This window comes from Chaetura pelagica, unplaced genomic scaffold (genome assembly GCF_000747805.2).
Source record: "Chaetura pelagica isolate M959 unplaced genomic scaffold, ChaPel_1.0 scaffold176, whole genome shotgun sequence".
Lineage (NCBI taxonomy): Eukaryota > Metazoa > Chordata > Aves > Apodiformes > Apodidae > Chaetura > Chaetura pelagica.
In genome coordinates, this window is record NW_009953484.1 from 1,706,748 (window position 1) to 1,720,089 (window position 13,342).

A 13,342-nucleotide genomic window follows, 5' to 3' on the forward strand; every position below is an offset into this window, starting at 1 on the left:
AGGAAGAAATGCTCTGGGAACCAGCTGTTTACCAGGAAATCAAATACATGTTAACCAGACAACTGTAGCTGTCCAAGCTACTTTGTTAAGATATCTTTCCAGTTGCCAGTCACAATGATGTGTATTAACATAGTACTTAAAGGACATCGCTCTAAGTTTGCACTTCAGTATTGTTTCACGTACCAGGAGAAATACATCCTCCTCCATGCTGATACAGGAATACTTAACGTGAAAGATTTCCACCATTTCTGTACCCACGTTTTGGCATCTCAAGAACCAATTCAAGTTAACGAGTATCGTCTAGTAATGAGAAAGCTGTAAATAAAATGAGACAAAATCATGCTCAAACAAACATGCAGAATTAGGATCTGAATAAAATATGCCTGCATGCAATCAGCAGTCAATTAGAATGACAAATTCCGCATGGTTTCAAATTAAAGCATTTTAATGGAGTCTTGAAGCTTAGATACAGAAATACAGTTGCATACAGCAAAGGGTTCAGTTCCAGATGTCCAGGATTTCCAGGCAATACTATTAATATCTAAGTTTTTAAAGCTGTAATTGAGAAGGTGAACTATAAAGCTTTTTTTTTAAAAAAAAAAAAGTATAAAAATTTTCCTGAAATTCTTTTATCTTCAACTTATTTCAAACTATGCTTTATTTCAGGTAAAACTGGTCTGTCTTTAGATTTTATCCTACTGGAATATTTTAAAAAGTGGGGAAAATAACACATGAACACATTACAGTTGTTTCTCCTGATTATGCTTATTAGACAGGTGAGAAGTCTGGAGTCTGTACACATACAAATGAAGCACTTTGGAAAGCAAGATCCTTCTTCTCACACATGCCATAATTAGCTGTCCGTTTCCCCATGGACATTCTCCATGTGCACTTTGAGGTAGTCATTTCTTGTAAACTTCTTGTGGCAAAGCTGGCACTCTGCCATGGGTCGATTGGGGTTGTGAGTCAGCTTATGTCGGATCAACATCTTCTTCAGGCTGAAGGACAGATCACAAACCTAAGGCAGTGAAGACAAGACAAAATAAGTCTTAAAACTTCAAGCATGTCTAATGCCCCTTTCTGTTACATCACTGAAGCCACAGCCACACATACCTGCAATACATGTCCCAGTTATACTGTGGGGATTTTAAAATCTATTCTATCTGGGATGCAGCAAAAATTATTACATAACATCATAAGTCTCTGTCAATTTGACCTCAGATGAAGTATCTCCTTTCTGACTTCCAGAATGACATCTGCAAGTCTCTAAAAATTAGTTCAAATTGCTGAGTTCCAAGGAGGGAGGAGTGAGAAAAAGAGAGGCTCTGAAGACAGCAAGAAAGGTTAGTAGATATTATAGAGGAAACATAACTGTTCCAGTCTTCCTCTACCTGGCCAAGAAAACAGAAGACATCCTGCAAATAAATGTGCAATTTTTTACATTGTCTGGTGTGCTGCTTCCTTTCCTCCAAGCAGTCCATTTCATTCTGCCATTTGAATAAATGGACAGAGGGATGAGGGACTCTGCCATGCTAAAACAAGCACTTCTTATAAAAATTCCTGTACTGAAGTAAAAGTGAAAGGTTGAGAACAACTTCAGCCAAGAGAAGTTAGAATGAAAAATTAAGAATCTGTAAGCAAGACATCAAGTCACTTGAAATCATGCAGTTATATTGTCATGTTCACCTTCCCTCCACACACATACTGTATGCATGAATTGCCCAGAATAAAAAGATAGAAAAAATTAGAAAGCATACTCCTAATTTGACAAATGAAATAAGCAAGGGTCATATAATCAAATAAGAATGGACATTCATAGGCTTGTAATCTTAGAATTCCAGGATCATTCCAGATATAAGTACCTTCCATACAGAGGAAACTCAGGGAACCCCGTGCAACCCCTCTTTAGGAAAATGAAGTTTTAAACTCATATTAGTGTCAAACTAGTAATGAAAACACTGAATGATTATTGATTCCTTTTGAAACCAAGACAGAAAAACGGAGCTGACTACCCAAGTAGATGATCTTGACCTGCAGTAATTGTTTTTTATGCTAATTAAGGCAAAACCACAGTATGATCACTGAAAGGGCAATTGTCAGAGGCAAGTTTTGTACCCACAATAATTTTTCCCCAGACAAGAACACTATGTGCTGTTGCAATGGAACATTTTTAATTTATGACATGATGTAATACCAAGGACTTTTATACAGTCACCATAACCCTCCAACTTTTTCCCCTCAATGTATAATTACCTTATTCAGACCCAAACAACAGACACCCTTTGTTATGCGACAGTGAATGTCACTTACAGCACCCACTTCTCAGGTCTTAACATTGGTTCTGCTAAATACCGTTTTCTATTCATCTTCCACAGAGCACACAAAGCAAAACTCATAACATTTATTTAATCACAACCATCACGTGTGCTCTCAAGTCTCAAGATGCTAGAATTATCACACACTTGTAAACACTAATGCTCCTTGAAAGTCAGGAAGCCAATCAAGGATAAACACACATTCAAGATACGTATGAGTTGCATCTCTTACACGTGCCTCTTTGTTTTTAAAGTAAACAGCTTATAACACGGTCTTGAAGTACATCTTTTCATTTATAATGCTCATGTAACTGGCATAATGTGTCCTGCTGTTCCTTTAAGTCTCTGGCATGTTCTGCTACCTAACTTATTTAAAAAGAAAATGGAATGCACAGGATGGTTACTTAAAGGCATTATACACCTCGTGCTGCACTTAGGCATGAAAACTGGTTGTGTTGTGCGTTGTTTCGTCTTAGGAGTTTGCTTCATATTTCACTTTTAGAAGGAAGACTGGCATTTAAAACCACACTTGATAATTTGCACTTGAACTCTAATCAATCTCCTCAAAATTATCAAAGTTTTGATTGAGTAGGGAGGATGGAGAAGACTGACATTTGAAAAAAAGTGCAGGGTCAACTAAAGGGAGAACAGAGAGAAACACTGTACTGGAAAGAAACCAGGACTGGCAGTAGCTGACCTTTCTGCCCCCAAAGAATAATCTGTTGTCTCTGAGTCAACTAAGTTCAACTGGCTTCCCAGTGAAAAACAGGCTGGTCTTCAGGGGACAGAATGTAATACACTAGGAAAAAAAACAGATTTCATATTTCCAAATTTCAGTTATTCACTTTCTGATGTTAAGAGCTTTGAGACATTAACAAATTCTGAAAATGCCTCTGAAGACGCAGAAATAGCCACATAAATAGTCTGTAGCACCTTCATTAAACAGGGTACACAGATTACTTTTACATGTAGCACAATCATGTACTGCAATGTCTAATGCATATTTAAAGCAAAAATATAGTCAGAAAAAATTGGTCTGTAATTTCATATTGGTTGTCAAGTGAAGCCTTTTCTTGAGCCCATAAAACACTTTTTTTTTTTGGTAATAGCCTAAAGTTTTCTTTCTCCAGTTATTTGGCACTAAAGGAAATTCTTGTTTGTAAATGATAATGGCACTAAAAAACAAAGAAAATTCTGACATCAAATGTCAATAAGTTATTTGGAAGAAAGAGCTGAATAGTTTCTATTACTGTTTCTAATGCTAGGTAGGAAACAAGACCAAAACTCTCAATCCTCCGAAGACTTTCGTTTTTCTGTATGGCTTCATGTATGACTACATTGATAAAAGAGCTAATCATGGAAAAAATAGCCTGTTTTTCACCTTTAAAAGATTCTTAGTAGGTCTAGCAATTGGACTTACAGACTCTTCCAATACTTTAATGAGTAAAAAGCCATGTTCAGTACTGAGGAGCCAACAATAAATGCCTCCCATTGGTAACTTTTTCTCTGTCTACTACTGCTTTACCTGTAACTTCTCCTGATGCATCTGATAATGTGCAATGTGTGAGACAGGTCTGGAGGAATGGTCTGCTCTGGGTAACATCCCCAGTATCTGCCAAAGTAGAGTCTAGATGAAATAAGGAGTAACTATTGCAAACAAAAATTTCAACACTCTCCAAGCGTGAGTTAAGCAGCAGACCATGGCAGGCACCTGAATAGTATATGAATGAGTAGAAGAGGCAACTGTTGTTTATGTCCAAACTCCAAAAAGTCATAAATCTCTGCAATGTGCAGCTGGCAAAAGACTAACTCTGAAAAATAATTTTGGTGAAACATGGCAGTAATGTAAAACATAAAAGAAAAAATCTCCAGTAAATGAAGGGACATAAAAATTCTCAGAGAATTACTAGGACTAGACACAGAGTACAGCTGTTTCTAGAAACACTATGATTTAAGAAAATAGTTCTACCCAATAATGAGGAAAATTGAGGGAACAGTTGAAGCAGGAAAGTGTATTTTCAATTAAAACAAGGAAAAAAAAAAAAAAAAAGGAGAATAAAGTATAACCACCATCCCAAATTGGTCTGAAAAAGCACACTGTGAATCCAAGACCAATGAATATTGGATCCACACTGTGGGAAAAATTGCATTTACACTGCAAGGTAGCCAACAGATGATAAATAGTATAGCAATCTGAAAGATGGAAAGTTATTAAGAATTATTTGGAATTAGAGAAATCCTCAAGGTACTGTCCAGAGCCAGGCTGAGATTATCTCAAAAGAATACAGCAAATCTTCTGGCTTGTAAACAACATTGTAGATTACGTTTTTATTAAGTTAATACACTTGATTCTCAATGAAATGTCACCAGATTGTTTATTAAAAGCCAGATCAACTAGCTGACCCTTGCAACTTTCAAGCCAAGTAGCTTTTCTAACTGTGGATCTAATTTTAGAAATTTGTGAACAAATTTTCAACTGTTCAGATTGAGCCACTGAGGATATAACTGAAAGCTGGTAGTTCCCGTGTGACTAGTTCATTAGGAGTTAGTATCACAAAACAAAGCACCTATTCTATACCCATCTCAGATGCTCTTCTCCTAAATCCTCAAGCAACAATATAAATGATGGCATTTGGTAATTCTGAAATACAATATTTTCCAACAATTTCTGCACACTCAGACTTCCAACCTACCTTCCAAAAGCTGTGAGATACCTTGCATACAGGATAGGGTATGCTGAATGAAAGGTACTTGACAATGATCTATGAACTGTAATGTGATATGCTGCTTTTCAGCACTGCAAGCATACACAGCACCCACAAATTGTTCACAAAACCTCAACCTATGAGCAGATGTTAAAAATATCAGACCAGATTCACTAACATAAATTGAAAATTCTCAATTCCTTTTTGTGTCATTCAACATCAGAAGCATTCAGACTGCATCTGTTGAATTAAATACGTTTTCCTGTACAAGCTAATATTCAACTGTCAACCTGCCACACAATTTATACAGGAACCCAAGCAGTATGAATTTGTAACTCATTACATCCAAACGGCATTAATAATGGTGAAAATAACTCTTAAGGGATCCAAAATCATAAAATAAAAGGATGTGCAATACTCTTGGCAACTGAAGAGGGTATATGCAATTCCCTGAATGGTCTTTCATTACTTAGGCAATCAAAGACCATATGAAGTGTAACTTCATGCCACAGTCAACTGACACAAGGCCATAGTCTCACTGCAATTAAGTCCTGCTTCAGCACTGAAGTGAGGAAGACAAAGGGATTGATCAACTCACATCACACTGGAAGGGCTTCTCTCCGGTGTGGGTTCTCATGTGCTCATCTAGGCCTCGCTTCTGACTGAAAGCCTTGTTACACTCTGAACACTGGTACGGCTTTTCCTGTACGAAACAACAACAGGGAGTGAAAGTGAGTCAACACAGAGCCTGAGTCATTAAAGGAGTGGAATTCCCTGCTGGATGGTGCAAGTTTTATATTCTCTCTAAGGGATTACAGTCAGCAAAAACAACAGAGAACAACTTTCTAATGATTAAGTGAAAGCTGGGAAAGCTGTGGCCTGACAGTTTCCACTTCAACACCCACTTAGGAATTAATTATCTGTTCCAGCCTTTCAAAACCAGCCATTTTGGGAGTCTGTTTTTTGTAATGTGAAAGGTACAGAAACATAACATCCCAACATATTTCCCTTTATCCTCCACAAAGGCTTAAAGCATTAAGACAGGTAAGACATCTATAAAAACCTCAGGTTTGTTAGCATGTTTCCAAGCAGGGGATGAGGTGAGGGGTGGAAGTGAGGATACAAGGAAAGCTTGTGATAGAGCAAAAACATATTTTGAGAAGTGCTGACAGAAGGTTAATCACATATTCGCAGCAGAATCTTAAAGTGCAGATGGCAACCAAGCCATCTGTATTTTTATTAGCATTATTTGTTAGCAGCTACCGTAACACATGATGTTATAAAAGCTGCAAGCTCACTGGCATCAAATAATAATTAGTGGCATCTATGGAAAACCACTCATGTACAGATTTTCTTCTCTCAAGTCCTTCCTTGCTATAGAAACTTTAATATAAGGCATAATATCTCTTTCATTCCCCTGAAGTTACAAAAGAACTGTACGGAAAACAACATTTAAATAAATTAGTATTATGGCACTGCAGATTGCCTCAATAAAACTTTGATGCTCTGGAGATACCTCTATTTTGAATCAATTTTACTTATTTCACTCTCATCCTGCTTATTTCTGTGGTTCCTAATTCTGTATTGCTTAAGTTCTAAAGTGAACATTTTTTACTCAATTAAATTGAAAACAAAGACTGAAAATCAATAGGCTATAAAAATGCTAAGTCCATGAATTAGCAAATAATAGACAGTAATCTTAATGGTCTCTTAGGAAATAAGATGGGATCCAAGGATAAGTGAGAAGGAACAGCTCAGGTTAGGTTTTGAAGCTACGAAGTGAAGAAATTCTCTGGTTATTTAGTTCCAAATTCTAGGCCTAGAAATAGGAAATTAGGAATATAATTTCTATTCTGAGTATGTAGCAGACAATCATGTCTCCATATATTGCTGAATCCTGCCACGCACTCAGCATAAACCACACTACCATGGACCACATCAGTGCTGTTCTGGGTAAGTTCCAAGCTCTCTTTCTAGGTAGGTACAAAGCTCTCAGCAGAGGTGATGACTGGCTTCTTAATTTTTCTTCAGTTGCAAGGGACTACCCTTCTGAAATGCTTCCTAGAAAAGGCAGCATCAGAGACAGAAACATCTCAGCTTTTAAAGGCAGGAATCCTCTAGATCACAAAAACAGGATATAAGTTGTGTACATAGAGGAAAGTATTTCTCCAGCAATTTTGGTTCCCAATACTAGTAAATAATGAAAAAACTAAAGTATTTTTCAGTACGATGCAAGAAAAACTGTTGTACTGACACAGGGTGAGTACACAGTGCCTAGGTACATATAATAAAACTGCCCAAAAGGGAAGCCACTAATGAGCTTTCAGTGCAAGATTCTCCTTACACATTTACCACCTTTTGGGTTTTTTCATCATTATCTTAATTGTGTACAGTACAGAGTAAAACATAAAAAAAATACATTAAAAAGATCTGAGCTTATCTTAAAATAAATGAATAAATAAATCACTATCTAGACCAAAAACTTCACATCACAGGGAACTTTGCTAGACTAAAGACTGCACAGAGCAGGTCTGTAATTTTTAAGGAAAGGTATGAATAAGCCACATGAAAAGCAGGTTTGTGCAACACCCCCTTAATTGGTTTTGCATTGTGGTTAATATAAACCACATTTTTTGTGAGTTCTTTGAAAACAGCCTCTGTGTAGGTTGTTCCATAGACTGTTCAAAATAAAGTATATGATGTGTACATCTTTAACACCAATTAAAATATTAATTTTTGCTCACTCTACCAGGTATACTTGCTCCCTTTTAATCATCTTGTTGTTCATGTATCTGAAGAGTTAACTTGATTATGATTATCTTGTTCATTTCAGACAAATGGACTTCAGGATTCCATTTTGGACAGTCATTATAAACTTAGGGAAGCTGAAGTCACAGTATCTTCCCCAAGGTTATGTTTGGCTATTTGTGTTATACTCTACGGCAAAAAAAGAATATATCTAACCACCCCCTTGACATTTGCATTCAAATTCACATATGTAGTGCATGAAACACCATCCAAAGCTGCCTTTGATCTAATTTTAGATTCCTTACATCTGTATATTTCAGTGACTTCAGCCGACACAAATCTGATTCACACCAGGCCCCTCTCCCCACTAATCTGACCTACCCTTCATTCACATTTGTATCCCCTTCAGAGAAATCTCCAGTGATGTCCAGAGTAAAATCCAGTCCCAAGTGCCTCCCCTGAGAAAAAGGCTTTTTGTCTGTTTCGAGGAAGAAATCACTCTCAAGAGACTAAATTCTTCAAAACAAACCATTCTGTGCTTTGCCTTTTCTCTTTCCTTGTTCTTCCCCTCCTATCCAATTTCCACTGCACAATGCTTGCAGAAGGCAAAATTTGTAACATGGAAAAGATGATGCAACCTTGGCATCACCATCACTGCTCTAAAGGGGAATAGAAAAAGAAAAAAAAAAAAAAAAGATAAAAACTCCAGCAATAAGTCTGAAGGAAATTTAATGCCATAGCAAAAGGACAATAGGGACCAATGATTAGAAGAAAGATAACAAATTTAAAACATCAAGGAAAGGTAAAAACCTGTTAATTGTCAACAAAACAGGAGGTCACTGGGATGATCTTATAAGCCTGACTTCAGAGGAGCTTAGTACTATAAATCTGCCCTCAGTTCAAAAAGCATCTGCCAGGCCATGATGGCAGCAAAGCCAAAGAATTACACGTTTTGTTTTATTGATTATATAAATGAGGAAGGGAGCAGGAAGAATGAGAGACAGGACTTCAGTCATGAGAGAAGGATACTTCAGTCATTTAATACTACATTTTTAAGTATACTAGGTATAAACAGAAATATGTAAATCAGGATTTATACTCTTCCTGCCTCTAAACAAAGAAAGGCTAAGGACAACCAAAATGGGATTTGGTATTCCAGAATGTGCCTCACTGTACAACTGGTAGGGTAGCTTAGAAGTTCCTGTCTCTGATGATTTTCATTTCACTACCTTAAAACTAAGAGGAATTGTGCATTTTAACAACTACAACAAATAAAAAAGTGCCTGCAATATCCACTTCATCTGTCCACAAATAGCTGAATCATAAATTACTACCTTGGATTCTATGCAAATTGTGCTTTGCATTAGAAAGACATCAGAACACAACACATCCTCAAGGCCATTTGACACCATCTTTAACAGATTGATGGAACATGTGTACAGAGTATCCTGCAACCGCGGCAGGTGAAAATACTTAAACACAGAATACAGGAACTGCTAACTGCTGCTGTAGTTGCCTGTCTCTCCCTTAAGAAATATAAATACATTATGTATATTAGCGTAGCACTAGTGCACGTGTTTTTTTCTGTAAGCCTAGTAAAATTGATTACACAGGTAAAACCTCTATTATTTTATTTTGGTATGAGGATCTCCATATAGCTTTTAAAATCTGAATACAGGACTATTACAAGAGTTCAATGACAACAGTAAGAAAAACATGATCTAGACAATATTATATCCAAATAAATAATAGCTTGAGATTTAAATAAGTGAGTTAAGAACAGTTCTAGTAACTCTTCCCAGGGTGGCCGAAGCAAGCTAAAACTGGGACCAGTCAGACCATGCTGAGGGCCAGGCCAAGCAAGCCGATCCTTAGAAGGAAACCCATCAGACAGCAGCTGCGGTAATAGACCTTTGAGCCTCACTAAATTCCAGTGTCAAGGAACAGGGGTTGTTTTTTTTTTTCATTTCAGAAGAGTGATGGGTAGTTTCACTACCAATGAAGTGGTGACATGCAATGTATTGCTCACTTCTTTTTAAAAGACCAGCTTTCATCTTAATTAAAGGGCTGGGAATTGAGGTATAGTGCAGCAAGACAGACAGTAAAGCACCCAGTGAAACAAGGGCGGCTTGTGCAGTTGATGTTTAGTTACATTTTAGCTCTTAAAAACAGACTAGATTGATTAATGGCAGGGAAAACACCTCAGTGATACTTTCTGCTAGGTGATCACCACTCCCAACACCCCCCATTGAGAAGAGACGCAAAGCCACTTAAGATCACAGATGGTGTGAGGTAATGGAGTCCAGTTTTGTATTTAAGTATGAAAAACAGGCAAGAAACAACAAGACGTTCTTGTAGCAACTGGAGGTTTTTAGAAGTTATGGCAAGTGGCTCACCCACAGACAGAGGCCTGCTTAAACTACCAGACTTGCATTAAATCACTAAAGTAATGTTGACACAGGAAGACAAAGGCTGCTGAGAATTTACAACTCAAAAGAAGTAGTGGGGATTTGAATCTTATAGTGAATAAACTCAATAAGCAATCTCTTCACCAGCACACATTTCCTCAGTTGAGAAGTAAAATCCTTGAAAAAATTTCCAATAACTAGAGCATGCACAGAAAACTTCTCTGTTGAAATAATTGTGAAAGGTTTTTGGAAAAATTTTTAAAAGTCACTTTTATTAGAAACGACTGATGTTTCTGTTAGAAAAGTTCTCCATCAATTCAGTTGAGGGGGTATTGAAAAAAAAATCTTAAATTCCTGCAATAAAGTTGGTAATGAAAAAAACCACACATCTTCATTGAAATTCCTGCCAGAAGAAAAAAGGTGTATTTCTTCAAAAGCTCTAGTATATGCAATTAGTTGGACTTTACTGTACCATTAACCTATATTCCACAGTAGTTCTGCCTATTTTCTACCCACAATCTGTAAATTTCTTGTTCCTTTGACATTTTAAAACCACTGAAGTAACTTGTACCCCTAAGATTCGGGGAAGAAGGGCTTATTTAATCAGCTACAAAATAATAAAAAAATTAATAGACGTTGATCTGCTCTTGGAAAAATAACATTATCAATACAAAAAATGCCAACTTTTTCTCTACAAGGAAAAGGTGATCATTAGTCAACAGCACATAAAAAGTGTGAACATACAGGTGCTATGGGTTTCAAGCCTTCTGTATTCTGTAAACGCACACAGATTTCACTGGCAAAGTCATCACCCTCAGACAGATGTCTGGGAGCTCACTCATGTCTCATCAGAGAAACAGAGAAAATAAAATAAAAAAATTCAAAATCCTGTTAACACTTTGTATTATGTCATTACCCACTGTCATGTGCATAAAAGACTATGTTTAATATCCAGTGTAATTTTGATATTTTTTTTTTGTTTTCCTGGGGGTTTTTTTGGCAATAGCTTGGTGTGCTGTTTCTAGAACATGACCTCTGTGAAACACTTTCTTAAGCCCAAATATTTCCTGGGAAATACAGAGCAAGTAAAATGATATCACAAATGTCAATATTGTTCTTGCATTTTATTAATTACTTAAATATTATTCCAGGTTAAAAAATAAATAAAAATAGAGAGGGCTGTGCAAAGCTGCAAACAAGCTCCTTGGCAAAACTGGTTAACTCAGGACCTGGATGAGGACAGATTTCTTGTACTGTCCCCGCAGCAAGCTGAAACACTAACTTCAAGATAAATCCTCGACAGGAGACAGCCTAGCTTCCACACTTCACATGATTTACACCTATTCTCATGAAATTCATAAATAAAACTCAAAATTTACTCAAGGTTGGCTAACTCTCACATATACTGTGTCAGGTCTTGAATCCTTGGCTTTTAAGGATATCCTTACACGGAAGTCACTTCCGTGTCTGCAGCCCATGCAGACATATTTATAAATGCTTCAGACTAACACTCTCAGCCACCACTAACAAATTAACTCTGCGATTAAGGAGTTCAAGAGTTGACTTCAAAACACATCTGAAACCCAGGCCGCTAGATCACACCAGTCCTTGCAATTTTGAGGCTACACTGCTATCAGTATCCAAGCTGCCCAGCTTCAACCAGTAAGAAAGAATAGGAAACAAAGCTTCTGAAACACTGTTGTCAGTACTGATAGTCTCCAGAAGCTACGTAACATCAACTGCAACCTCTTGACCAATGCCATGCAAAACATATATATGGGTGTGTTCATATACACACACACACATATATATATATATAAAAATACACACACTGGTCCAGCACTTGAAGTGTGGACAAGTTAGTTGCAGAGGTACAAAACGTGGCTTGTCATTCAACTCACTCTGCTTCTTACAATATACTCTGAACATTGTGTGCTTTTTTTAAAACATACTTAGATTGATGCATTTTCAAATAGTAGGCACTTATGAATGAAAAAAGGAAATGTACCTACTAACACACTGTAATTTCTCCAATTCTTAAATATTACCTCAGAGAGGTGCAATTAGAGCATTACAGCCAGCAGCCTTAAAACCACCAGAAATCAGATTTTTAAACAAGCTGTAAAACTGACTTGTATCTGTTATACCTTCAAAGTATAAATATGAAATGTTCAAACCAAGTGAGGCAAAAACATTTGCAATGGCTTTTATTTTGTTTTCCAACACTGTCACAAATTTAACAACTGGTAATAAATACTACCATTTTCAGAAGTAATGAAAATATCAATGTGACATTACTATAACTTTGGGTAACTCTCAATTATCATATTTCCAAACATTAATAATACTATTGCAGTAAAATATAATAATTTCTCTATGTGTTATGTAGAGGATATTATGTCAGGCAGTGAATAAAGCTTTAGGAAAGAGCTCAAGTTTACTGCACTGTAAGACTAGAAGTATGCATGTAATTTCCTCAAAGCTGATATGGTCTGTAAATTCATTTCATCAAAAACTTCAATGAGTTCCTCATTTATATTTTCTCAGGTTGTGTATTTCTTATTCTTAAGGAAAAAAAAACAACCCCAAAACCAAGCCACGAACTGAACACATGTACTTTCACAGAAAGTGAAATCAGTACTCAGGTGACATTTTAATAGTAGGTGGTTGGTATTTTCTTCTCCTGACATTGTCAGTAGGGGTTTTGGCTTACCTTCCCTGTTTACTCCAGAGTTTGAGCTGACACCTGTGGCCACCCAGGTTGTAGTCAGTTTAGCAGCTGCCAGACCTTAATCAACTTTCTACAATGATTTTTCCAGCAGCCTTCCCTGATCCAGAGGATCAGGTTTGGCATTTACTCCCTCTGGTAAAAAATATCTGGATTTAATCTCTACAATGACTTTTTCTTCACTGAATGTCATATTATTACTTTTACATTACTTCACAATTTCTCTGGCCAAAAGACTGGACTGTTTTTGTTAAGATATTTACAAGAATATCCCTTTTAGCCCTTAATTTACAAGAGTACTATGATGATCTTTATTCCCACATTGTTAGGCTTAGCTGAGAAAACAAACAACAAAAAACAACCCCTATATACATTGTTATTTATTCTTTGAATAATTATTTTGCATGCAAGAATAAATTTCAGAATAAAATTTATGTG

General features: G+C 36.6%; 1 protein-coding gene across 1 annotated transcript in view; it reads right to left on the reverse strand.

Annotated features, from left to right (window-relative positions):
• Window positions 1–680: 680 nt before the first annotated feature.
• PRDM5 (PR domain containing 5) overlaps window positions 681–13,342 on the reverse strand; it is a 70,833-nt gene continuing 58,171 nt past the window's right edge. Inside the window, exons 14-15 of the mRNA XM_009998568.1 lie at window positions 5,619–5,723; window positions 681–1,018 (exon numbers count right to left, since the gene is read on the reverse strand). Of these exons, the coding sequence (XP_009996870.1) occupies window positions 854–1,018; window positions 5,619–5,723 (270 nt within the window). The 3' untranslated portion in view covers window positions 681–853. The remainder of the gene's footprint in view (window positions 1,019–5,618; window positions 5,724–13,342) is intronic.